Consider the following 26,004-nt stretch of genomic DNA (forward strand, 5'->3'; position numbering starts at 1 on the left):
CACGCGAATCCGGGGACCCGGCGTACGGTCCGGTACGTACGGATACGGCGTTAGCGTCGGGAAATTCCCACAGCTAGGGGCAACGACGGGTTTCTCCCACTCGATGCGGGGTTCTATCACAACAACTGCCATCTACCGTCCCCAGATACATCAGGGTGGCAACCAGATGGGCTGACTAGATGCCACTTGTATGACACCATGGTGTTTCTTGTATGCGACTGGACCTCGGGAACATTGGTCGCGCTCATGTCGGATCTGCCACCGACCTCACGACATTTGATAGCATGGGACTTTATAACCTCAGGCGGTTCGAACGCTTTCTCGCGTGATTACTTTGATCACGAACTTACTTCTTTGCGTCCGCATTACTTAGAGCACTAGACAAATTCCATCTACCATATCATTATGGTCGCAACCACGAAACCACTTGCGCTGCCACCCAACGTCAATAGCGAAGTCTTCGACAACTTCTTGACAGCTTGTCATGATGTTGGTCGCGACAACATCGAAGTCATATCCTCCGCGTCTCAGATTGACGATGGCAACTACATGAAGCCGAACTACACACACGACCCTCATCACATCATGAAGCAAGATTTCTTCCTTGCTTCAGCTATCATCGCCCCTCGCAACGTCGCCGATGTTCAGACTATCGTCAAGGCCGCAAATGAGTACCATGTACCATTGTGGCCTATTAGCATTGGGAGGAACTCAGGCTACGGAGGCGCCGCCCCACGCGTGTCTGGTAGTGTTGTCGTCAACATGGGCAAACATATGAACAAGATCCTCGAGGTCAATGTAGAGGGTGCTTACGCTTTAGTCGAGCCAGGTAAGTCGCCAACTCAGGCCTCTCTCCGTTCACGACGTTGATCTGTATTTAGGAGTCACGTTTCACGATCTACATACTTATCTCGTCGAGAACAACCTTCGCGACGAGCTTTGGCTTGACGTACCTGATCTTGGTGGCGGTTCAGTCCTCGGTAACACTATGGAGAGAGGTGTTGGTTACACCCCTTATGGTGGTAAGTCTCGCCCATTAAAGCTTGTCACTTCCGGTCTGACGTTTTCACTAGATCACTTCATGATGCATTGCGGCATAGAGCTCGTCTTACCGAGTGGCGAGCTCATTCGTACTGGCATGGGTGCATTGCCTCACACTCATGAGAAGCGCGGTATTCTCCCCCAAGACCAACCTTGGAACGACTCGGCACAGCTGTTCAACTACGGCTTCGGCCCCTACGTTGACGGAATTTTCACACAGTCCAATCTGGGTATCGCTACAAAGATGGGCATGTGGCTCATGCCGAATCCAGGTGGTTACCAGTCATATCTTATCACAATCCCTCGTGAGGACGACTTGAAGCAGGCCGTTGACATCATCCGGCCGCTGAGATTAAACATGGTCCTCCAGAATGTACCAACAATTCGACACATCCTCCTCGACGCCGCTGTGTTGGGTCACAAATCCGATTACACCTCGGATATCAACAAGCCCCTCACAGATACCGAGCTCGACGCTATAGCTGAAAAGCTCAATCTTGGCCGGTGGAACTTCTATGGTGCGCTCTACGGGCCGCAGCCAATCCGTGATGCAATGTGGGCTGTCGTCAAAGAATCCTTCTCGGCCATCCCAGGAGCAAAATTCTACTTCCCAGAAGACCGACAGGAGGCAAACTCAATCTTGCATACTCGCCACAAGACTATGCAAGGCATCCCCACCTACGATGAGCTCAAATGGCTGGATTGGCTACCAAATGGCTCCCATCTCTTCTTTTCGCCAATTTCTAGGGTGAATGGCGAAGACGCAACCAAGCAATTCGCTCTCACTAAAGCCCGGTGTCATGAAGCTGGCCTTGACTTCATCGGTACATTCACAATTGGCATGCGCGAAATGCACCACATTGTATGCATTGTTTTCAATCGCAAAGACGAGGAACAAAAGAAGAAAGTCGTATGGCTGTTCAGAACGCTGATCGATGACTGTGCTAAGCAAGGATGGGGAGAGTACCGGACACATCTTGCAGCCATGGATCAGATCATGGAAACGTACTCTTTCAACAATAACGTCTTTAGGCGTTTCAACGAGACGATAAAGAATGCTGTTGATCCCAACGGCATCTTGGCGCCGGGCAAATCTGGGATTTGGCCTAAGCAGTATGACCGCAAGCAGTGGAAGCTTTAGGGCCAAACTTGCGGGACGTAGATCATCTTGTATAGTTTTCAATCATCGAAAATCTTTTGTTTCAGTTGACTCTACATCGTTGCAGCCGTTCGAAATGTGATATTGGAGGTTGTGGTCGTGTGCTGTTCCGCGTTGGGTCCGAAACAGGCAACTTCACAAAAGCCGTCGATTGCGGGTGTCTGGTAAGTTACCACGCGCCTTCTGAACGCAGCTGCGCCCAACACCAACTTTGTGACCACACCGTCCCTCTCCACACCCATCTCACCCCACTATGATCTTGTACAAAAGTAGTGCCTCGCAAGCTTACGACTAAACGGAAGATGACCAACACACGTCAATTGTAGATTAACGTCGTCGCTGGATCCTGCGGCAACATTGCCGTCGAGTTCCGCCCTTCTGCACAGCCATGCGCCCTCGTCCATCGCGTGAGGGCTGAACCGCGCAGGCAGTAGAACGCCTTAGGACGACATATCCAGGCTTCTGCACGGTCATTAGAGACTGCTGAAATGATGGCTAACCCACGTATAACTTACACAGCCAGACCTTCCGTCTGCAAGTCGCTCCAGGAGCCCTTCGCCTCGAACCTGTCAGGATGAAGCAGAAGACGCTCGAATGGGCTGGCCATCCCGCCAACTGGTGCACAGCCTGTATGGGCGAGTTGCCAGAAACACACGAGGACCTGCCTTTCGGCTTGCTCACCCTCCCTTCCGAACCTGCGATGAATGCCGCTGGCCGGACTTCAGACCACCCGTTCAAAGACCTTCGCTCGGCCCGTCGCGTACGCCAGCGATCTAAGAGATACCCTGAGCGCATCTACAGCGGTAACAAGCGTCGTCGCAACGACCGATATCGCCTCGCACGAGAAAACCAGCTTCGGCACGAGTCCAAACAGGCAGACATTCAGGAATGGGAGGACGATTGTTACGACAGATGGGCACATGAAGTAGACATGGAGCATATGGACGACATAGAAGCCTACGAACTCTTTGGCAAGAATGCCCATATCTTCGAAGGCACAACCACCGGAGACATTACAACAGGCGAGGACTTTGGCACCTGGGCCCGGCGTCGCATCGCAGAGATGCGGCGCGTCAAAGAACACCGTATACATGCATACGGCAAATCCACGAGCCCCGCGCCGCTGATCATCCTCCCACACACCATGCGCGACGGCAGGCGACCCGGTCGCGTCAGCGCCACCATCCCTACCGCGCCTTTCGCAAAACCTCACGAAACAACCCTCCCCACCACCCTCTCCGAGATCCGCGCCCACGCCACACTAGCTTGCATTCTCACCCTTCCAAAAATCCTCAAACAACGCTGCCGGAGCCGCAACGAACCCGCTCTACCCGTGATACCAGGCTTCTGGTGGTGGGGCGAGTATACCTGGCAGTGGCATAGGAACTTGTCTGGGTGCTGGTTCCTTGGCTACGGATATGAATGCTCGGAGGTGTGTGAGGGATCGTGTACGTGTTCGTGTTGGTGCACTTTGGATCGGGAGTGTGCTTGTGCGGAGTTTGGGGTGGGGACGGAGTGGGAGGTTGCGGCGCCGGAGGAGGTGCAGAGGTGTAGTCTTGTTGAGTGGGCTAGCGGGGAGTTGAGGGGGAGGATGGAGGCGGATGAGATTGTTTTGCAGAGGCAGCGAGAGAGGATGGAGGATGAGAGACTGAAAGAGAACGACCGGGGTTGGGATAGCGATCTCAGTGACTGGGGTGATGACTCGCAAGATGGATATGTGATACTGGGGGAAGAGCAGGATGGAAGTGAGACATGGAGTATTGTTAGTGGAGTAGACGAGGATTGCTTTGATGCTCATGACATTGTACGCGTTGGTCAGAAAGCATAGGGCATCATACCAGCCGTGCAAATGCATCTTGGTGAACAATAGTCTAGTTCGGTGTATCGATGATCCTCATACATGCAGGTTATCAAACGTCTAACTTCTTCTCATCAAGCACACCACCCTTCGCCCTCTCCATTCTCTCAGCAGCTTTCCTCTTCTTTGCATCAACTCTCTCCCTGTCTTCTCTCATCTGCCTGATCAACGCGCTCTTTTCCCGGATCTTATGTCCATAGAGGTAGAAAACCACAGGTATGGGTATGAGCGCAAACTCAATTAGCGACAGCATTGTCGCACTCCAATGTGGGCCAAGACTTTGATACATCTTTGGACCTGCGAGGGGAAGAGCACCACCCATGGCCGATCGTAGGACGGCGTTTCCAGCGAGAGCGGACGCGGCGTAGATGCCGTAGGAGTGAACGAGATAGTTGGATGCGTAGATGAAGACGCCGCAGTTTCCGGCGCCGAAGGGGATGCCGGCGATGAGGGGGAAGATCCAGTGGACGTTGGGAGTGCATGTCCTACACATGTGTTAGCATGAACAAGATCCAGGTGAGGAAGGACACATACCAAGCAAAGATCATCTCGCCAACAGGAACCAACACCGCAGCGATGACGACCACACTGACCATAGCCTCTGGGTATGGCTTGCCAGTCTCTGGATCCTTCTTGTGGCTGTTGATCATACGGCGGAGCAGAGGTTCCGAAGCTATCGTGATGACACCGCCAATGCCAATACCCATGTAACCCAGTCCAACAAGTCCAGGCGACCAACCTCGTAGCTCACCGAAAACGATGGGGTACGAGACGAAGCACAGATACAATACTCCGTAGACCAATGCTATGTATACGTCCCAGAAGATGCAGATGGGTTCGTTGACCGCCATGCTAAGCGGCCGGTAGAGGTTCTCCCGTAGTAAAGGCCAGAAAGCCTTCTTCTCATCATAGCGAGAGTAGTATCGGGGGTCGGACGTTTCTTTACGCTTCTTGGCTGACTTCGCGCGGAGGATTGCTGGTTTGTATGTTTCTGGGATCAGAAAGACCATGAACCAGGATGCACCAGAGCCGATCATGACGACCCAGTTCGTCCACCGCCAGCCGAGAGCTTGGAAGACAAAGCCACCGATTAAGGGACCAAAGACCGGGCCGTTCATTGGCCCTAGAGACCATATCGAAAAAGCCAATGCGCGATAGTCTTCTTTTGATATGTCTGAGACGGTGCCTGGAGCATTGGAAATCATAGCCGCGCCTGCGATGGCACCGAAGAAGCGCATGACGAGGATCTGAGCTAGGTTGTTCGACAGAGCGCATGGTATGACGAGGATGGTGAAGGATGCGACAGCGATAAGGTAGACGGGTCTTCTGCCATACATCTCACTAAGCGGTGCCAGTAGCAGTGATCCAATCGCCAGACCGCACAAGTAGGTTGTTATCCCCAAGATCACCAACGTCTTCGACTGGATGCCAAATGTTGCCATCATGCCCGGTATGCCGCTTGTATAACTTGTCGAGTACATAACTACGACCAGTGTCGAAAAGCTCATGAAGAAGATGACAACAGCCTTCCTCAACATGGACCAGTCTTCCGGGTCTTCTCCATCCTCGAAGTCAATTTCGAAGCGTGGGTCTTGCGTCGCGTTCGTTGTGACAGTTGCGATCGCATCCTCCTTGTCGCCAGGCCACGAGTGCCCTGTATTCCTACTCCATGTATGATGTATCGACGGACGTTGATCTACTGCCGAGCTGATCGAATCGGAATGCGTCGACGCTGAGGATATGGAGGCGCGGTCCTCTTCGACTTCGACGTCCTCGATTACGCGGGACTTGTCTGACGTGTACGACTTGGGTGACGGCGGAGTGTTCTGTGCGTGGGTTCCTGGTATCGTTCCCGCGGCCGCGTCTTGGGTAAAGTTGCTGTGCGACATAGTGCTGATGACGGCGCCGATGAGATCCCAGGCTCGACCAATAGCGAATGCGTACCGACGAACGAGCTCCCGCTGCTTATTCTAGCAGCATAAAAACAGTATATGAATAATTGAAACGAAGGCGCATCGAGTCAGCTAGTGGTGATGCGTGTAGAGACTCACCCACAACCTCCAATGTCGCGCCTTGGAGCTCGAGATGGGCTAGTCGCGGGCGCCCTTTCGCACTTTCCCGCCTTCATGGTGGCGATGATTAATCTAGCGGGAATAAACCCACAAGGCATAGCGGTGATAGCTGGGGAGAGAGTAACCGAGGCAGGCAGGTGCTGCAGCCGATATGCCGTTTACGGATGAAGTTTGCCCTCCATGAGGCAGCGAGATCGGCTGGAGCTAGCCGCTGTCGTTCGACGGCTTCATTGGGGGTTCGCAGAAAATGTAGAAGATGCTATTGGAGCAGAGAGATAAATGCACTGGAAATGCGAAAGGCAGACAAGGGAGGGGAAGGCGCTATGTTGCTAGCTGTGGAGCTAGGCAAGGGGCCGGGTAAATGCGATTGTACCTCACGCGTCGTCAAACCTCTCACCACCAGGCTTCTCTCAGCTATAGAGACTACAACTTCATCATGCATCATCACGCAACTACCATTGATGCGCTGAGAAGTAGAAAATGCCTCCAATCTGCCGCTTTCTACTTTTGTGGCGTCACGACACGCGCTTCACCAGCACGCGCGTCGGAACGTCTGGATGAGCTCTATCGACAATTCTGTTGTGGTCTGGACGGCTGAAAACAACCTAAACAACTCCTGCCTTCATTTCAAGGTGATAGACAGCTTCCAAGGTCGAAGAGCAGTAGTGATGCTACACTAACACACGTAGGTCGTTCTTTCCATTTGATGCAGGCCACGTCTCCATCATCCTTGTCATTTCAGCAGCGTTTCTCTCAGCCAATCTGGACTCATTCCTTCTCTTTTTGCGTTATCGCTTTTCGGAAACAACACGGTTTCGTTCTTCTCTGTTACTCCCACCTTCGCCAGGCATCCTCCACTTGTTTGATGCGTGGACAGTAGGAGGCAATTGCGGACGTCAAGACATGCCTAATAGAAGCGGCCAACATTATTGATCCTGGAACTCAATCGCCATGTCCATAATGGCCTCTTCTCTTGGGACAGGCGAGGCTGAGGGTTTCTCGTAGCGCCGTACAGTGCCTCAGTCACCCATTCGCTAGCCAGCATGTCTCCTCATGCAGACTCGTTCACCGGTGGCAAGGAGATTGGTCCGAGACTGCGCTTTGGTGTTCCACGACTTCTGGCGAGGCTCACTGTTCATCGTTCATCGCTCATCGTTGGGGAGGGCGGCTACGCGTTGCTGCCGCCTAGCAAAACAATGCTTGGCACCTAAATCCCTGGTACCGCGCCCTCATCTAGCAGTCGCGTTTTCGACAACACCACCACCTGCCAACTCTTGCAACATCGCAATACCGCACTTCCGTCGTATTGCGAATTCCCACACTCGTTCTTGCCCCCGCCCGCTGCCTCGTTGCAGCAGGCACTCGAAACAGGCATGGCGTCCGCCGCGCGAGTGCCATTTCTCGAGCAGCAGTACTACCATATCGCGCTGCCCCGCAATGTACCTGGCCGCGAAGATGGCAACCTGCATCGCGTCGAGGAGGCTCTCTTGAAGCGTATGCTTGACGCCGTTGCGAGGCTTACCCCCCATGTCGCTGCAGATGTCGCTCCGCACGTCCAAGGACTGCGGAAAACATTGCTCGCGTGTCAAATACTCAATGTCGACGGAACCATCGGCAAGGCGGCGCTGATGAAAGAGCTTTGCGACTTCAGCCATGGGAAAATGCTTGTTCTGCACACCGCACCTCAGAACTGCGCTTTGCTCGTGTATTCCCATGACACCTCCGGCGAGCGCAACATCATTTTCGAAGCATTCGAGACATCTGCGACAGCCGACAAGGTGCTTGCTTCCAAAGGCGCGCTACAATGGGACTGTAAGTGACTGACATATACATCGGTGTCGCACATTTACTGATCTTGAACTTACATGTAGTCCCCGGCTGCGCGGTATCTGTCCCAGCGTCGACTCTCAACGAAGAAGCATTCCAGGAAGCTGTCGCCACTTTCATCGAACAAGCTAGCAGCGAGTCGGTCACAAAGTTTGCCGCTATCACTTGGAAGGCAGCCGCCACGATTCCGGAGATCCGAGACACGAGTGACCCCGCTCTCATATCTGGCTTATTGATGACTATACTGGAGGCCAATGGCACTGCAGTTGCGGTTCCTCGTCTACGGAAGCGCGTGCGCGATACAGTTACCTTTGATAATGCTCGGACACCATGGAGGAGATCCGCTTTCTATCTGGTCCTCCGAGTAGCGGTCCAGCGTTACTTGTATCACCACTTTGGTGCAGAGGTCGGAAGACTCCACTACAAGACATTGATGTGTCTCCTGCATGCGCAGCTATTGGAAGATGTGTTGAAGAAGATACCTCTTGATGCAGCCTTCTCACTCCGCCAAAAGCTAGGTCGTCGCCTCGCCAAGCTTACATCCGATGTCCATGGTGCCGATAGGTCCGCCTTCAACAGACATTCTAATCTCTTACTGTCCTTGAGTGGTAGTTTCGAGTCCTCCCTGGCGACGACTGGTGGCTACTTGAAGCAAGTCTGGCGTAATCATAGCAAGTCGCGGGAGCGTATTATCCCAAAGCTACGCCAGTACGCCCATCCTCATGAGTTCCAACTTCGTTTGATGAACAGCGGTAGGTTCTTGAAAGGAGTGCTAGTGGAACATGCACATTCTCCACGACCTCAACAACGGACTGCTCCCGAGCTTCTGCAGCTTTTTGAGCGATCTGTCGCTTCTGTCAGACCCTATATGCGAGCTTTGGAAAGCCATGTCGCTTCGTCAAGACTCCTTGAGGGTGTTGTACTTCCTGCCAAGCGTTCAACGCAACCAGAAGGCCTCCGAGCGATCCGGTTGAGTAAGGTTATTCATGAATATGTCACCAACATCAACGCCGTAGACCACGCTTATCCCAACCAAAAGAGCCAGCAGTTGCTCCATCTCATGGAGCTCTGGGTTCTCATGGACAAGGATGCCGTAGCATGCTACCCGTTGCTCGAGGAGTACCATCCTGGGTTCGATCCAGATTTGTTGGATCCCATCCAGCTCCTTACACACGAAGAGATGATTCGGAGTCAAAAAGTACGCATGTATTTGAAGGCTCGCTTTCGCGCACGATCAAGTGTGCAGTCCAGAACTATCTTCGACGATCCTGCCGACGATTGCTTTGCTGCACAGTATTACGATCGGGAAGACCATCAGGGCGAACTGTGTGCAATGCGAGAAGACATCGAGGCAAAAGCCGATATTGCATATGACGCGAAGCACATCGAATGGGAAGAGAAAAGTCAGCACCATGCTCAAACCATCGACAGGCGAAATGAGAAGGAGTGTATCTGGGATGCTTTCGTTGCCTGGGATGGCATGCCTGAGTCACGTCATCGCCTTCCTTGCGAATGGCATAACCTCAACCAAGAAGCTAAGGGCATCAGGATCCAGATCTACGAGCATCCATTACCGAGTTATGAGCCGGCTGCCAAAGCAGCACTATTCGAGTTGCAGTGCCCAGAAGTATTCGCCGCCTACCGAGACGCAACTTGGCTTATACGTTCAACTCTTTGTCGCGAGCCGACCGATAAGCTTGATCGGATGTCGCTTGTCCGGGAGTACTCACAGCTTCGCTCATACGTCAACAAAACCAGCTGTCGAGTGAGTCTGGGCTCGTACAAGAAGGCTCATCTAGAGTGTCATTACGCGAATTGGGGCTTTCCAATTGGGGTAGACGAAGTCATCCGGACTTGTGGCCTCAAGCCCAGGTACTACGACAGTGTTGGTGAGGCATGGACAGATAGATGCGGTAAAGCTTCCTTCTGGCATCATTTCCCCGTGAAGCTTCCCCTCAATTCGCCACTGATGTCACTTGGACTCAATTACCTTCTGTGGCCGACATCCAACGAGATCCAGGCGAACCAAGCTAGGTGCCCTCAAGGCGTTGGCGTTCATGAGTTTACGTCACTCCAAGGTCTCTTAGTCGGCACTCATTCAAGATGGCTCGACCTTCTTAGGGAACTGGGCTCAACCAATCTCAACTTTTCGTCCGAGTCCACATGGTCGCTCGTCTTGCGTATGGTACTTCAGCTAGGGTCAGACCGTGCGGCCTTAACCGATTATACCGACACCCATCGCTCTCTCTTGGATGATGGTCTTTGCAGCAAGCTTCTGCAGCAAGTCCGCTATCGATTGGAAGCGATCCGACGAAACTGGCGCGAGCCCGTACAGATGGAGATCCTCATCACTATCCTACTCAAGGTGACCTCACTGAGCCCAAGCATATCAATCTGCAACGACGGAAGGGAACTTCTCCATGAAGCCCGCAAGATCACCGACGGCTGGCGCCGCGAGCTGCAACCGATGGTCACGGAAGATCCAAACGTGTTACAGCCAGCCATATGGGCGTCACTCCTGTGCAAGCAGACAATGCACATTGACGACTGGTTGGGAGCCCCTGAGGGTCTTCGCATGTATGTTGATGCTTCAATCTCGCTCCGATACAACTTGGCCGGGAGATATGACACAATGCCGTTCAATATGCGCAACGCCATCGCTCAAGATACACTCTTTGCTTACGAGCATCGTGAGGCCACGAAAGAGGCCGTCATGAGGAATGCAGAAACGTTCAGAGCTGCTTTAGACGCTGTTTGGCATGTACCCGGGGAATACGACGTTAATGAGCCCGGTTTAGCAGTCGTTCCTGACACTTGGTACCTGTCATACACATTGCAGTCAACGGCTGAGCAGCACTCCTACTTTGTGCATTACGACTATGTCTACGGCACCCTGCTCATCGACGGTCAAGAGATGGGAACCCTTCCGCAGTCGTACCGCATGAATGACACCTATCGACACGTCCTTGGTGATAAGAATCCAATCGTGTATCCTTCACCTCTACGTGGCATGGATTTCGCATTGTCAGAGCCCATACGTGGCCATCGAATTCATCTAGGCTATCGCAACAAGCGACTGATCATTCGGGCTGACCAGGGCGGCGAGCTGCTCGAATTCATTCCTAGCCATGTCTTTGGCGTGGAAGGCCCTACGCCCGATCTTCCTAGACCATTGGTTGAAACATGCTACCACTGGCTGCACGTCTACAGTGGTCATATCGAGATTCGCCAGAACGCTCCTTGGGCACTTAAGCAGGGAAATTGGTGGATACGTTGGCATCCATCCGGCTTCTACCATGCTGTTCGACGGTTTCAACATCCATCGCAGACGACTTTGTTGGACACCGGAAGTGAATTGGTCAAGACCATTACCCGGATCTTCACTCACTTCGAATTCCCCTCCCAAATCCTGGTGTTCGCGTCAACTAATGGAGGAATCACCGTGGAGTTGAAGCGGATGGAATTGAGCTTTCATATCAACCGAGAAGGCCTGCTACACTCATTGCGCCTCGGTGCCGTCATTCTACAAAACCAAGATGCGGGTACCTGGTATGGCCTCATGAACAAGATTGTCGTCCAATCAGTTGCCAACCGTCGGCAGAAGAGCATACTGATTCCTTGGGGAGGCATCCGGATTTCGAAAGACGGTCCCCATGTGTCCGTTGACATCGAGATGGGCCAAGGCGTATATCTCAAATACGCGATCAATGATGTCTTGGGACGAATTGACTGTGCACCCGAACCTCGCCTCCTCTACATGAAAGCCTTGCTATATGCCTACACGTCACACGCGATCTTTGATCCACTCACCCGGCGGACGGGAAAAGAAGAGGCTCTCTACCTACTCCAAACGGGTGCCTATCAACCTTGGAACCCGTTGTTACGCGATGAGATATCCACGTTGGAACGTATTGCAGAACTATCACCGAAGCGAGGGTATTACCCTCCAGATGCTAGGTGCATGGAGACAATACTGTGGCGTCCTGAATGCACAGTGCACATGCAAGACGATCGGTATGTCAATGCGGTCGCCAAGATACTGCAAACGTCTTCCAACTTATCCCAGTTCTACCTCGACCGGGACATTCAGGAGACAATCAAACTTGACCCGGACATAGCTCATCTGGCTGCTCGAGCAGTCGCGAGGTCCGTCGATTGCGGAATGAAGAAAGATCACAGCTCAGACACTGCCTACAGCGCACGCGACGCCCGGAAAGCTTCACGAGATCGTCTGAATGTGCTTGAGATATCAAAGCTGCTCCAGGATTGGAAGTCAACTTGCTCACTGGACACAACACTGATCGCACTCCTTCACGATGCTCCGGTTGTGGGCGGATATGACAAATACTACCGCAAATGTCTGCTTACCGACCACCTTGCTGTCGACATTAGAACTGAGTGGGGCGCGCTTGCTCAGAGGTCACTACAGTGTAGTGTCGACGATAGGTTTGGCCTGATGTTCCTGCTAGGAACCATCGCGTTCTCGTCAGATGTGGACCTAAACCTTCTGCGTGTGCTCATATCTTTCGCAATGATTCCGGAGATCCGGGCCATTGCAGTTCCTTCTCATGCCGCCTACTTTCACTTTCGAGTGGATGGAGCGCCTCCTGTGTCCTACTTGAAATCGCTTATGGAGAGAGCACGAATGCCATTCACCGAGACCGGCTTTAAGAAACGTTCACAGCTAGTGAAAGCCGAAATCTCATATGGCCCCGGTGTCGATCGAGCCTGCGAGCTACTGGCCAGCTCAGTGGTGGAGCAGTGGCCAACTCCCGACATCGACCCGGAACTATTGGTCGCGGTTGACCCGACATACCTCGACATCGAACGGGCTCTAGCTGATATAGCTCCGGAATGGACCCGCCTTGCGCGCAATCATGAGTTGGCGCTATATCTAGAGCAGGTACAGCAGGCACTCTTCCGTGTGACTGCTGATCGCACAGAGCTTGGCGCAGACGTTGAAGTAACACCATACACGGAGCTGCTGCCTTCTGCCCTGTATTCTACGAGATCTAGGCAATACGATGACCTCTCGCTTTCAGACCTGTTGAAGGCTCCAATTGTCAACGCTGCATCGCCAAGGGAGGTGCGTTCTCTCGCTGCCAGCTCCTATGCCGGAGCTTTGGCTGTCAGATCGGGCAATATTGCGCATCATCCTGTCAAGACACACAACTTCATGGGTACACTTCAAGCCAAGAAGGTAGCAATCCATCCTCGAGTACCCAATGCGCAGCCGCGAGAGATTGGAGTTCTTAGGAGTATCGTCGCCAATTTCAAAGACCCGGCTTCTTTCGTGCAGTGTAGATATGCGAAAGAAATGAACGCGAGCATTGATGCTCTCCAGAAGCGAATCTCGCATGTACAGCACACAGCTCATGGCACCCATCCTCAAATCACAACAGAGAATATTGTATCGGTCAGAGACTCAGCAATAGCAGTAGTTGAACGACTCCGCAATGCTCTCTATCTGCATGATCCGCAAGCAAAATGGCTTCAGATGGCGGATACTTGGCCTAGGCTGACAACAGTGGAGCTTCTCACGGAGCTTCGAATCGCTTCCGGCACCACTTTCGGTAGTGGCACCAAAGAGGCAATTGTAGCTTTCGGTGTGGCTGTAAGCAGACTTCAACGACTACTTCGGATACAAGATGCCCAGAAGAGGGCAAAGAATCAGCAAGAGCGGGACGAATGGGCGAATGAAGGCCATAGCAATTGGAACCCAGAAGACTATCCGGACTGGCTACTACTGGAGATCGACGGTGACATTCTCATCCGAGAAGAGCAGGTACAAGTTGCCCTAGCGACAATTTCACCGCAGTCGGACGAGAACTCAGTTCTGCAACTTTTGATGGGTAAAGGCAAGACGTCATGCATTCTTCGTAAGTATCAGTGTTATCATCTAGATCTTTCTCAACTGACTTGCTGCAGCCATGGTAGCGTCACTTCTTGCTGATCGGACCGATCTCGCTCGCGTTGTGGTTCCAAGAGCTCTCTTACTCCAGTCAGCGCAAGTGATGCAAGCCAAACTAGGCGGACTAGTGGATCGCGAGCTCATGCATATACCCTTTTCTCGAAAGACTCCTCCTACCAAGGCTTTGATGAGTTTGTACGGAAAGATTCATGCACGCTTGAAAGATCGTCGCGGTGTGCTTATTGCGTTGCCTGAGCATGTGCTCTCGTTCAAGCTGAGTGGACTACAACAACTCTGTGACGACAACCTCAAAACAGCCTCTATCATGATCGACACACAGCGCTGGCTTGATCGACATACCCGCGATGTTCTGGACGAATGCGACGTTTCGTTAGCAATCAGGACGCAACTCATTTACCCATCCGGTACGCAGACTACAGTGGACGGCCACCCGATGCGATGGCAGGTCATCCAGGCATGTCTTCACTTGGTGAAGGACTTCGCCTCAAACGTCCAGTCACGTTATCCTCGCAGCATCGAGGTGGTCAATCGTGGCAGCAGCGGGTTTCCTCTCATTTATTTCTTGCGCAAAGACGCCGAGGATTACTTGATCGAGCTGTTGGTTAGGATCATCTGCAAGGGTCAGACTCCGTCGATACTGCCTTGTGCCGAGTACCCAGCCGCTCTCGTCAGAGATGTACAGGACTACATCTCGAAACCAACTGTGCGCGGTCAAACAACATCCAGGATCACCACCTTCTTCCGAGACAAGCCAACTTTGATGCGGACTGTCAACTTGCTTCGTGGAATGTTTGTGCATCGTATCTTGATAACGACCCTCCGCAAGCGCTGGAATGTGCAATATGGTCTGCATCCAACCCGCGCACCTATCGCGGTGCCGTACCTAGCTAAGGGTGTACCATCTCCTACAGCTGAATGGGGGCATCCTGATGTTGCAATCACCTTGACGTGTCTGTCATTCTACTATCAAGGCCTGACTGGCTCTCAATTCAAGGAAGCCTTTGCCCACCTGGTCAAGACGGACGAACCCAGTATCCAGTACGAGAAGTGGTTTCCCAAGGGCGTGGACATACCTAAAGAGCTAGATGACTATGCCGCCATCAACGCCGAAGACATGCGGCAACTGAGCGATCTCTATCAGGTCGTGCGCTTCAGTGCCTCCCTCATGGACTTCTACTTGAACAACTTTGTGTTTCCCAAATATGCGAAGACCTTCAGCCTCAAGCTTCAGGCATCTGGCTGGAACCTTTTCCCGTCCTCCCAGGGTACCACGGGAGCCCGTATCACTGGCTTTTCTGGCACAAACGATTCGAGGCACCAGCTTCCTCTGCTAGTGCAACAGCAAGATCTTCCTCAACTAGCGCATACGAATGCGGAAGTTCCTTACTATCTGCTGGCGCCTCGCAATCAGTCATACATACGCATGATCTTTGGGAACGGAGCGCGATGGACTGAAAAGGACCTGCTCGAGAACCTCGCTAATCGCCACACGCATGTTATGAAGAATGGCACCTACCAAACTCATCATCTCCCAAACAATCTGAGTAACTTCAATCAAGATGGACGCATACGAATTCTGATTGATGCCGGCGCTCAAGTTCTTGAGCACTCGAACAAAGACTTCGCCAAAGCCTGGCTTGATGCCGATCATGATGCCGCAGCAGCTGTGTACTTTGACGATGATCATCGTGTGTGGGCATTGTATCGTACAGGGAGATGCGTACCACTCGTCGCATCGCCATTCGTCGACGATCTGGATCGATGCGTCGTTTACCTAGACGAGAGCCACTGTAGAGGTACCGACATCAAATTTCCACCTCATGCGAGGGCCGCCTTAACGCTCGGGCAACACTTGACCAAGGACACGTTGGTACAGGCTGCCATGAGACTTCGACTTCTCGGTCAAACCCAGTCAATTACATTCTTTTCTCCTGTTGAAGTCCATCAAGGTATACTGGACCGCTTACCAAAGGGCACCAGTGAGTTTCACCAACCCACTTCGGGTGATGTCCTTAGATGGGTGTTTGGCCAGACCTGCGACACGATGGAACAGCTTGAGCCCTCCTATTTTGCACAGACTTCGCAGTATCTGCAGCAAGAGCAAGCCCGGTTGGAATATCCTGATTACCTGCATGATGTCTCATCGCGAGATGCTTATCTCGCAACGGTCCGTATAAAAGAGGCACTCTCCCTGAAACAGCTATACGAGCCAAAAGGTGAGCGTCACCGGCGGGCTGGTCCTAACACTGCCACCATTGCATGGAAACCTTCGCTGCAAAATATCTATACTGAGCTTGTGAACCGCAAGAAACACTTCCAGGATCGAGGTTCGGCCGTCCATGCATCAGCTCTAGAGGAAGTGGAAATTGAGCAAGAACGCGAGACTGAGCGCGAGGTTGAAATTGAGGTCGAAAACGTTCGTGAAGTACAACAAGCCCTTCTTTTCAGCCCATACAAGACAAAGAAGCTACATGAAGACATTCGATATTTCGCAGAGTTCGGACGTCTCGTTCCTGGAAGCGATGCCTACCAACCCATGTTTTCGGTATTGGGACGGATGACTTCACTAGGCCTCAAGCATACGGTCCATTCGTCGATGAAGTCCGGTTCGTGGATCTCAGCTGAGTTCTCTCGTACAATCGAGGTTTACACTCCCAACGACAATTACATCCGTTCCTCTCATTGGATTCTTTGGAGCACCGTCAGCCAGCAAGCACTCCTTGTTAGCCCTGAGGAAGCCAACCAGCTCATCCAGGTCATGCAAGAGCAACAGGTGCTTCAAGATGGTATCAACGTCCACCTCATCATCTATGCTGCACCCGTGACGCGAAGGATGCTTCACTTCAACCAGCTTGACTACTATGCGATACCGGCTCTACCTGCAGACTTCAAAGCTCCCGCCTGGCTTCGGGTCGAGATGGGGATTTTCGCTGGGCGTCTCTACCTCGAGTGGGATGAGTACTACCTATTGCTGGAGTATCTTGGCCTCGATGAGAACCTATCCCAGCACCCGGAGAAGGATGCATTCGCAAAAAAGCCTCTGACTTTTGGTACGTAATCTCCGAACATGTAACAGGAAACAGTTTACTAACTCTGTGTAAAGTACACGAATGGCTTGCTCTGCGCCGCAAGGGTCAAGACTTCGAGCACACACCCATGGGTTTCGTTACTACTGGCAAGCCGCTTACGGAGAATCATCCGTTCTTCCGCAAGCTCGCTCTTGGAGACGATCCGGCTTTGCGTCAGCATGTCGCCCGAGCCGTACCCGGCCAGCTCGATGCTCAAGACGAGGAAGACCAAGATGACCACGATGACGATGAGGAGTTTGTTCCGGCCGTTGAGCATGTTGATGATTCGGAAGGCGAGGATGAAGGGTTTGAGTCGAGCAGCGACGAGGCCTTCGTGGATGCGGAGGAAGGGGAGTAGACCTAGGTGCCCTGCGCACTAGTTGGCCCATGTATAATAGCACGATAGTAACATGAAAAGGCTCACACGCGATTCGCGATGGGCTTGAAACAAATGTCATGCATCTGCATGACGTGAAGACAAGCAACTCGATTAAGGAGGACACTGAACAGCCTACATTGAGACCAGGTTTTTCCCTGCATGAAATACAGGCCTGCGTACGATAAGGTGTTACAATGCGATGGGTCTCGAGCTGGGAGGACGGGATACGGAGATTGCGGGAAAGGGCCAGATGCGAAGTTAATATATCTTGATTAGCCGATCCGGTCGACTGGTACTAAATGTAGCTATATCCATATAGTATGGTACAATTGAAGGGTATTTCGGCATGCACGACAAAGGTACATGTTGGGCGCGTCCCGCATTCAAACATCCTTCGTTCTTCTTCAAACGCCTCTCCTTCATCCTTGGCTGGTGTGGCGGTGCCTCGTCCCGGATATGCGGCTCTGCGAAGCCACACGTTTGGCGCCAAGCATCTCCAAGACCTGCAACGTGTGTCTGTCCAACTCGGGTCCGGCGGTGGAACGGGGCTGATCGTGCTCATACGGATTCGGTCGAGCTGACGCGGGTGTACATAGGGAAGCGTGTGGTCTTCCATACGGCGAACTTCCTCACTGCAAAACTGCAAGGTATAAGTCTTCATTCTGTATGATTCCAAAGTCTGTCTTCTTAACGCCGCTCCGTCTATCGCGCTTCTATGGTACTACTGCGAGTGTATGGAATGAACTTACTATATGGCGAATAGCACGAAGATCAGGACGAAGACGTTGGCAATGGGGTGCGAGACGGTCTGGTGGAGCATGCTCTTCGCGCCTGAGGTTCGGTCGCCGCTCTCAGCTTTCTTTGCGAGGTCAATGACCCATTGCGCGGCCTCGTCGCCGAACAGGTCGAAGTAGTTCAGGTGCTTCGACATGTCCTTGTCCTTGGTGTGGGGTGCGCAGATAGGGTCGCCAGGCTGGCAGTACTCGCGGAGCTTGCCAGCGTCAGCGTAGGGTTGGAGACCGGCGTTCTGCTCCGCAGTTCGTGGTGCGCCGCCATCCGAGATCTCGCCGCCGCCGTGCGTGAAGGACTGGTTTGCGGATCGTCGCGTGGGACCGAAAGCAAGTGCTGCTACGACTGTTAAGATGTCAGTTGAGGCCTAAAAGTTGAGAGAAGATTAAAGTCGTACCCTTGGATCCGGGCGCACTTGAGATGTTCATGGGTGGGTTGTCTTCCTGAGTGCAACCCCAGAGTGGACCGCCACCACCACCGAGGACGTCGAGCGCGACACTTCCACCCTGGCTGAAACCCATGACAATGAGGTGGCTGTCCGGACACCTCGCAGTGTAGTTCCTCATCTGCTCGGCGCCATTCATAGCCCCCTCGTGCGACGATATGCACCATCGCTCTCCGCCGTTCATGGCCCAGTACTGCACATCCTCATATCCGCAGGCCTTGGGGTTTTCCTTGGTGTTGAGCGCATTGCACACTTTGCCGACTGTCTCGATGACGTGGCCCGGGTATGGCGAGGTAGAGCCGCGGGCGAGGAAATGATGGTAGGTTTGGCATTCGTCGGTCTTGAGGGCCTCAAACTGGGGGCAGTCTTCGAGCTTGGTGCACACTGCGAATGCGGTGGAGGCGTACAAAAGCGCCGAAAGCGCTGTCCGGGGTATCATGGTGAATGTGGAGAATGAGAGGAGGGAGCAACGCAAAAATGAGTGACTCGTCAACGACGGCAATAGCGGCAAGTATGTCGGGGGCGGATTATCGAACAAGCAGGGAACACGGCAGACTCTCGCTCAAACACACGGCAAAGGGAAAGTCGGCGGAAGGTGACAAGATGGAGAAGCCGTGGAAGCAACGTCGAAGATGAGGTGGGGACTAGCCATCGATCTCGTTTCACCTCCTGTCATTCCTGGGGAAAGGCATGCGCGTACCACAACGTGCCAAGCAGGGAGTCGACATGCTTGACGCTCCTGCGTGGCCCCGAAAGGTTTGAGAATGGTGATGATAGTCGTAGGCCAAGCTTTTTGGCGCCGTCCCGCCCGGAAAGAACGGCTATTAGGGCCCCCGTGCGCCTCACAGCCGCCTCACAGCCACTCCTGCGCCGCACCTTGGGAACCTGCAGAGGGTACAGTGCGTGCGGAAACGCGAGACATCCTTTGCGATAAGAGAGAAGAAGAAGAAGAAGCGGCACAGTGTAAGATCGCGATTGTGGCCGAGGTCTGAGGATCGGTGGATCGAAGATCGCGTATGAGGAAGCGACAGATGGGAAAATGAAGGCGCATGACTCAGCTGACGCGTAACCCGAAATGCGTGCCCACTCGATAGGGGCCTCTCGTCAACTCCTACTCCATGCGACCAACAACCGACAATACCCACGACTTCATCCCACACTGACTTCAATATCTTACTCTCGTCTGACCTACCTGCTCCAGATATTCCGGAGAGATACTCGGTCTTCCCCACGTCTTACTGACTGAATTAACAGCCTTTCTGGCCAACAAGGTCTATTCCAAGAGCGACACGATTCATCTTTCCAAAGCGACATGCCAGCAGCAGAACACTGCGTCTTCCTATGCGACTTCCCTTGCGACATGCGACTCCACAGATACATCCAAATCGGTACCTTGCAGCGGAACCGGAGTAATGATTGATGTGCTGCGACCCATGGAAACCGTACTGTTGGCTATTTCGATTCAACACCTTATGCGACCATCTACCGAAATACACGGCACTGTGTCTTCGCACAGCGACCATTGAAGGAGAAATCAATTCTCGACCGGGTTCTTCATCTCGTCCACGGCCTCTAGTATGGGATGAAAGTGCCTCTGGACATGTCTGCGAACCTATCAACACTCGAAGCGGACATTTGCCGTCGAAGTTTATCGCATAAGACTGGCCTTGGCTCTCCCAACTCCTCCGCCATGCCAACCGTCCGTGCACTCCGGTTTCCAAGTGCCTCACTTTCACTGGATGTAACATGATGAGATTATGGACTGCAGCCGATGTTTTACCGCGCGAAATTTTCGCATTCACTGCCAATGCGACGCGGCATGTCCTTGTCGCGGATGGATCCTTCGGGTTCCTTCCCATTTCGTCCCGGAAATGGCCTATACACTGGATCAACGTCTGTCCATCGTCTGAATACTCGGAGGGTTCCTGTAATCTGGGACACGCTCACACCTACACATGGCTATGTGAGGACTTGGGCTTGATGGACTTCATCGCAACATGCCCAGACCGATGACGACAGCGGCCAAGCTGTCGGGTGTGACACCGGCCTGCTTCGGCGCGGTTCTCGCGTTGTCAGATGCGGCTCTCGCTAGCGCGGTCGCTCCCGACGTGGATGACCATCAGACGTCACCAAGACCCTTCTCCGCATCATGTTGCATCGTTTGATAGGAACGGCAGCGTGGGAAGGCTGCGCATCGTCCGGAAGGACCCAGCATGCCGCACTTGCGCGTTTCGCGAAACACCAGCTCGGTTCCTTTACTAAGAGCTTCATCTATACGGCATCTAGGGAGGCCCACATACCTGAAGTGGATAAAAGTACCATTCCGTCTCCACGCCTCCGCGAGACCCTGCCTCCAAGACCAGCCATCATTGGGTGCACAGTCCCCGTTAAAGTGCGGACACATTCTACGATACGCTACTACCAGCTACTGTCTTGGTCCGCGTGCGATGTGCGTTAATACGTAATTCTCCATGTCCTTGGTTTCCTCCACGCTGCGCTGTGACCAGTCTATCGTTCTTTCCCGCATCTATTTATCCTCTCAACTTGGCCCTCCTCAAACGTCTCCATTGACAAGTTCGTTTCTTGGTCGCATCTTCCTCGTCACTTCGATTCCCCCGTCTCGACCACACTCACTCGGTACATGCAGGCGTAAGTGCTTGGTCTCCCTCTAACCATGGATCACAAAGACGTCCCTTCTGCCCACGGCAACCTTCCCATGCAACATACACACGACCTCGACAACAAGCCCAAAGCTCTCAATGATCTGCCCGTATCTGCCCAGCGACCTACAGTAGCCCTTGCAGCAGACCCTACTCACGATCCGGAAGACCCTTTGCGACAAAAGAAGCACGGAGACCCCGAAAAGCTCGAAACCTCCTCCGAGCACGACACGAACCTAGGCGACGTATCCGATATCCAAAATGCAAGCAAACGCCCCACAAGCAGTGCAGGAACGAAGAAACTCAACACAACACAAACTGTCATCATCTTCATGACCAATGAGATCGGCATCGGTATCTTGTCATTGCCAGCCGCTCTGAACACCCTTGGGTTCTTCCCGGGTATCATTGCCATTGTCGGTATGGGGATGCTTAGCTTGTACACTGCCTACAATCTCGTTCAGTACTGGCGCAAGTATCCTTACATGCTCAACATTGTCGACTACGGACGCGTCCTCGGCGGTCCCTGGCTCGAAGCTGTCTTTGCCATTGGCTTCCTCATCAACATGGCTCTCATCAGCGCATCGGCAGTGGTCACTATTTCGATCGGTCTCAACACCGTCAGCGAACACGCGACCTGCACGGTCGCCTTCTCGGTCGTTGCGGCCATTGCCATGTGGGCCATGTGCGTACCGCGTAGTATGCGTTTCGTGTCATGGGCATCGTGGCCCTGCACCATCTCCATCTTCTCGGCCGTCATGTTCGTCATGATTGTGCTTGGTGTTCAGGGTCCCCGCAATGCGGGAGCACCTCTCAACCTGAAAGCTATCGGAAGTCCCACCTTCACTGAAGCTGTCGCGGCGTTCCTGAACATCGCCTTTGCTTTCAGCGGCAATCAAGCGTTCCCGACTGTCCTTGCTGAGATGGAGGACCCCTCTCGCGACTACCCACGCGCTGTCACCATTGAGAAGTGCGCCACTACCACTATCTACTGCATCGTCGCTGCGGTCGTCTACGCCCTTTCCGGTGAATCCGTCGCTTCGCCAGCGCTCGGATCTCTCCAACCCTTGATGGCAAAGGTCGCTTACGGAATCATCTTTGTTGGACTCCTTGGCACTGGTTTGGTGTTCGGCATGACCGCCGCGCGCTACCTGCACGTCTTCTTCCTGCGCGAGATCGGCACTCGCCAGGCCAAGAAAGATGGAAGCTTCAACGCTGAAGTCTCATCTAGCGCGTCCGGGTCGTCGCGTGGCCGCCGCGCTTCCATCGCAATGGGTGACGTCGGTAACAAGACTGAATGGGCTGTCTGGATCTTCTCGGTTACCCTGTTCTGGGTCGTCGTGTGGATCCTCGCCAACGCCATTCCGGTGTTCAGCTCCCTTCTCAACATTTCCGCCGCGCTTCTGCTATCATGGTTCACCTGGGGTGTTACTGTGCTTTTCTGGTTCCATCTCAACTGGAACGGCAAGTGGCGATCAAGTACAAAGAAGCTTGCGACGGCCGCTCTCAACGTGTTCATCATGTCGGTCACGCTCTTCATGATGGTACCTGGCATGTACGCCAGTATCCGCGCTTTGATGAACACGTTTGCCACAACAGATGTTAACGGCGCATTTACATGTGCGGACAACAGCATCTTGTAAAGACTTCACGTTCTTCTGGATATATGAATTAAGCTTTTACCTTCACAGGCTACGAAGTAGTCCACCTCAAGATCTCGCTTTGTTCCTTTTACAGCCTCGTCACAGTGTCCAGTTCGCCTAGAGATGCTAACTCGACGCGTCGCAAAACGAAAAACATCGAGAGTCATGCGCGTTGTTGTCTTTCAGGAACTGTCGTGACAGGTGAACGCGACTGCCTTTTCGGGAAATAGGTCACGGCCACCACCGAGGAACGACCGCGACTACCAACGACAACCGCTGACCCTACATTTAGGTCCTAGTATATGCCTCCAGAAAATATCAAGACGTTCCTTGCACTTCTGACACTGGTTTGGCAGGTCTCTGTCGTGAGTACCCACATAACAGAACGTGGTCGAGGCATGACATCACCTGCGCATCATCCCGGCATCCACTTCAAACATCACGCCGTTTTGCCTCCTATACATGAGGGTCTTATGGATCTATTCCCGAACTTGTGGTACCCATGCAGGAACAACCGCTGCGTATAGGCCGGAAATGAATGTAAGAATCATCGCCGCATCATACAAGGTGCTCGCCATGATGCCGACGACTTGCCGTGTCGTCGATCTACATGCTGCGCGAGTATAACAATAGATATCAGGACGTGCTGTCTCGATTTCAGGTCCAAGTAGGATTCTTTTGTCGTACGAGAATCCCAGTACTATCGAATCGCAAAGATGCAGCACGTCCTTCAAGCTGGTCTATCCTCTGGGATGTCAGCCGTCACTGGTATCCACAGCGGCAAGCACACCAAGCCTAACCCAGTCGACCCTTCCTTTGATGGTCTCGCAGCTGTCATGCCAGTAGACTGGATCCCAACCGCCGACAAAAAGGTCACATACAAGGGCAAGAACGGAGATGTCCACGCTCCGCAACTGTGCATCGGTGCCTGGCCTTGGGGCGACACTTCTACCTGGCACTGGAAGCCCGAGGAAGAGCCCCATGTCGCCGCAGCATGGAAGCACTGCGTTAGCAAAGGGGTCAACTTCATCGACACCGCCCAAGTCTACGGCACAGGCATGAGCGAGACAATCTGCGGAAGACTAGTCAAGGACATGCCAAGAGACAGTTTCGTCATGCAAGACAAGTACTTTGTCGTACCCCAAGCAAAAGACGTCCTCCACCCCACCATGGCCCCCCTCAAGAAGCTCGAAACCTCACTCAAGAACTTCGGCCTCGATTACATCGACATATACCTCGTGCATGGCCCCATTCACCTTCAAACCATCCCCATGATCGCCAAAGGCATGGCCGAGTGCGTGGAAAAGGGCATGACCAAGACCGTTGGAGTGGCAAACTACAGTCTCGCAGACATGATAAAGATGCAAGACGAACTAGCCAAATACGGCGTTCCCCTCGCCATCAACCAAGTCGAGTTCTCCGTCCTCCGCCGCGAACCAGAACTTTCTAGTCTCCTCCACCCTGTTTCGGCTAAGAGCTAGAACCTAGTTATGCAAAAGCACCTACAGTTACGTTCTTACTACTATTTTTCTCTTTTACTAAATTATAAAGTCTTTAGTATATAGCTAATATACTACTAAAGTTAGTATATTACTTTTTATAGTTACTTAGACTCTTATTAAGTTTATCTTTAACTATTCTAAGTCTTTTTAAGTATACTTAAAGAATAGTAAAGTAATATAAGTTATAGAGAGCTATACTATTAGCTTAGTAAGTAGCTTCTAAGTTAGTATATACCTTTCTAAGAGCTACTTTATATCTTAGTATAAATATATATAAGTATAACTTTATTTTTTTAAGTTAAGCTAAGTTTAAGTTAATTATAAGTAAGTATTAGCTACTTAATCTTTTTTAGCTCTTCTAAAGTTAATAGCTAGTCTATTATAGCGCTATTAGTAATATTATTATTAATTAATAAAATAGTGTAATTAGTAAAAGTTATAATTAAAGTAATATAATAAAAAAGAGATTAGTCTAGTATATTACTTTTATACTAGCTACTACTTATATAATTATAATATAGCTAGAAAAGCTTTATAGTTTATAAAAATATATACTTAAAGTACTATTAACTAAACTATAGTTCTACTTTATAAAAGAAAAAGAATAGTCTATATACTTAAATATTAAGATTAGAATAGGCTAGAATAGACGTAGTATTATAGATCTATCTATACTTACCTAATTACGTTATTACATAACTAGTCTAGCCTAATTAAGTTAGACTAGCGCTAGCTCTAGAATATAAAAGTTTCTATACTTCTATATTTTACTTAATAGCTTATATTCTATTATATACCTACTTAATTACATTTCTTATATTATATAAGCTTTTTTTTAAGATAAGCCTAATATCTTATATATAAATTATATTATAGTTATAAATAATATTAACTAATATATTTAGCGCGTAACACTAATAAATTGCTATAGCTTATCTAATAAACGCGTAATACTAACTAGTTACTATAGCTCTATATTCTATATCTCTACGCTACTAAGATATAGTTTAGAATACTAAGAACTCTACTAATAGTAGTAGTAGTAGTAGTAAGCCTATTAATTCTACTAATACCTAGACTTAGCTAGACACTAACTAGAGCTTTAATAATAGTCTTAGTAACTTTAAGAATAATAATAACTTTAATAATAGTAAGAAGACTAGCTTTTACTACTAGCGCGCTGCTACTCTCTAAGAGTATTAGCGTACTTATAGAGTATACTTTAAAAATAGTAATAGTAAAAGTAGTAGTAGTAGTAATAATACTAATAACTACGCTACTTAACACTATTATAACTTATACTAGTAGTTTCTTTAAGCTACACTTAAGTCTAAGAGCTAGACTATTCTTTCTATTATCTAGAATAATAATACTAACGCTATATATATTTACTTTTATAACGTCTATAAGAATAGTAAAAAGAAGTATTTTTATAATATCTATACTTTTAACTAGCTTAAGAAAGCTATTAATAAATATCTAGACACTATCTTTAGCTACTTTATTAATGTTATAAATAACTATATTACTTATAATAAAAAACTTAAATAACTTTATAATAACACTTACCTCTAGAAAAAAAAAGTTACTATATATATTAAGCGCGTAAAGGCCTAAGTTAAAGCTACT

At 51.1% G+C, this 26,004-nt stretch overlaps 7 protein-coding genes across 7 annotated transcripts; 5 read left to right on the forward strand and 2 right to left on the reverse strand.

Moving 5' to 3' along the window:
• Positions 1 to 405: 405 nt before the first annotated feature.
• On the forward strand, positions 406 to 2,182 carry J4E79_002600 (uncharacterized protein; the record flags this gene model as incomplete). Its single annotated transcript, XM_049351498.1, has 2 exons — positions 406 to 829; positions 882 to 2,182. The coding sequence occupies 2 exons, from the start codon at positions 406 to 408 to the stop codon at positions 2,180 to 2,182; spliced, it is 1,725 nt and encodes a 574-aa protein (XP_049214136.1).
• Positions 2,183 to 2,774: 592 nt separating this feature from the next.
• On the forward strand, positions 2,775 to 4,028 carry J4E79_002601 (uncharacterized protein; the record flags this gene model as incomplete). Its single annotated transcript, XM_049351499.1, has 2 exons — positions 2,775 to 3,632; positions 3,819 to 4,028. The coding sequence occupies 2 exons, from the start codon at positions 2,775 to 2,777 to the stop codon at positions 4,026 to 4,028; spliced, it is 1,068 nt and encodes a 355-aa protein (XP_049214137.1).
• Positions 4,029 to 4,110: 82 nt separating this feature from the next.
• Positions 4,111 to 5,947, reverse strand: J4E79_002602 (uncharacterized protein; the record flags this gene model as incomplete). Its single annotated transcript, XM_049351500.1, has 2 exons — positions 4,111 to 4,543; positions 4,593 to 5,947. 2 exons carry the CDS (start codon positions 5,945 to 5,947, stop codon positions 4,111 to 4,113), a joined length of 1,788 nt encoding a protein of 595 aa, XP_049214138.1.
• A 1,556-nt stretch (positions 5,948 to 7,503) lies between these two features.
• On the forward strand, positions 7,504 to 17,315 carry J4E79_002603 (uncharacterized protein; the record flags this gene model as incomplete). Its single annotated transcript, XM_049351501.1, has 4 exons — positions 7,504 to 7,942; positions 8,002 to 13,836; positions 13,886 to 16,939; positions 16,993 to 17,315. 4 exons carry the CDS (start codon positions 7,504 to 7,506, stop codon positions 17,313 to 17,315), a joined length of 9,651 nt encoding a protein of 3,216 aa, XP_049214139.1.
• Positions 17,316 to 17,894: 579 nt separating this feature from the next.
• J4E79_002604 (uncharacterized protein) lies at positions 17,895 to 19,009 on the reverse strand (the record flags this gene model as incomplete). The annotated part of the gene is made up of 3 exons (XM_049351502.1): positions 17,895 to 17,976; positions 18,086 to 18,470; positions 18,523 to 19,009. 3 exons carry the CDS (start codon positions 19,007 to 19,009, stop codon positions 17,895 to 17,897), a joined length of 954 nt encoding a protein of 317 aa, XP_049214140.1.
• Positions 19,010 to 21,244: 2,235 nt separating this feature from the next.
• J4E79_002605 (uncharacterized protein) lies at positions 21,245 to 22,873 on the forward strand (the record flags this gene model as incomplete). Its single annotated transcript, XM_049351503.1, has 1 exon — positions 21,245 to 22,873. The coding sequence occupies one exon, from the start codon at positions 21,245 to 21,247 to the stop codon at positions 22,871 to 22,873; it is 1,629 nt and encodes a 542-aa protein (XP_049214141.1).
• Positions 22,874 to 23,589: 716 nt separating this feature from the next.
• Positions 23,590 to 24,354, forward strand: J4E79_002606 (uncharacterized protein; the record flags this gene model as incomplete). Its single annotated transcript, XM_049351504.1, has 1 exon — positions 23,590 to 24,354. One exon carries the CDS (start codon positions 23,590 to 23,592, stop codon positions 24,352 to 24,354), a length of 765 nt encoding a protein of 254 aa, XP_049214142.1.
• Between the last annotated feature and the right edge of the window lie 1,650 nt (positions 24,355 to 26,004).

Source organism: Alternaria viburni (assembly GCF_023758015.1).
Source record: "Alternaria viburni strain BMP 2772 chromosome Unknown scaffold_4, whole genome shotgun sequence".
Taxonomy (NCBI): Eukaryota; Fungi; Ascomycota; class Dothideomycetes; order Pleosporales; family Pleosporaceae; genus Alternaria; species Alternaria viburni.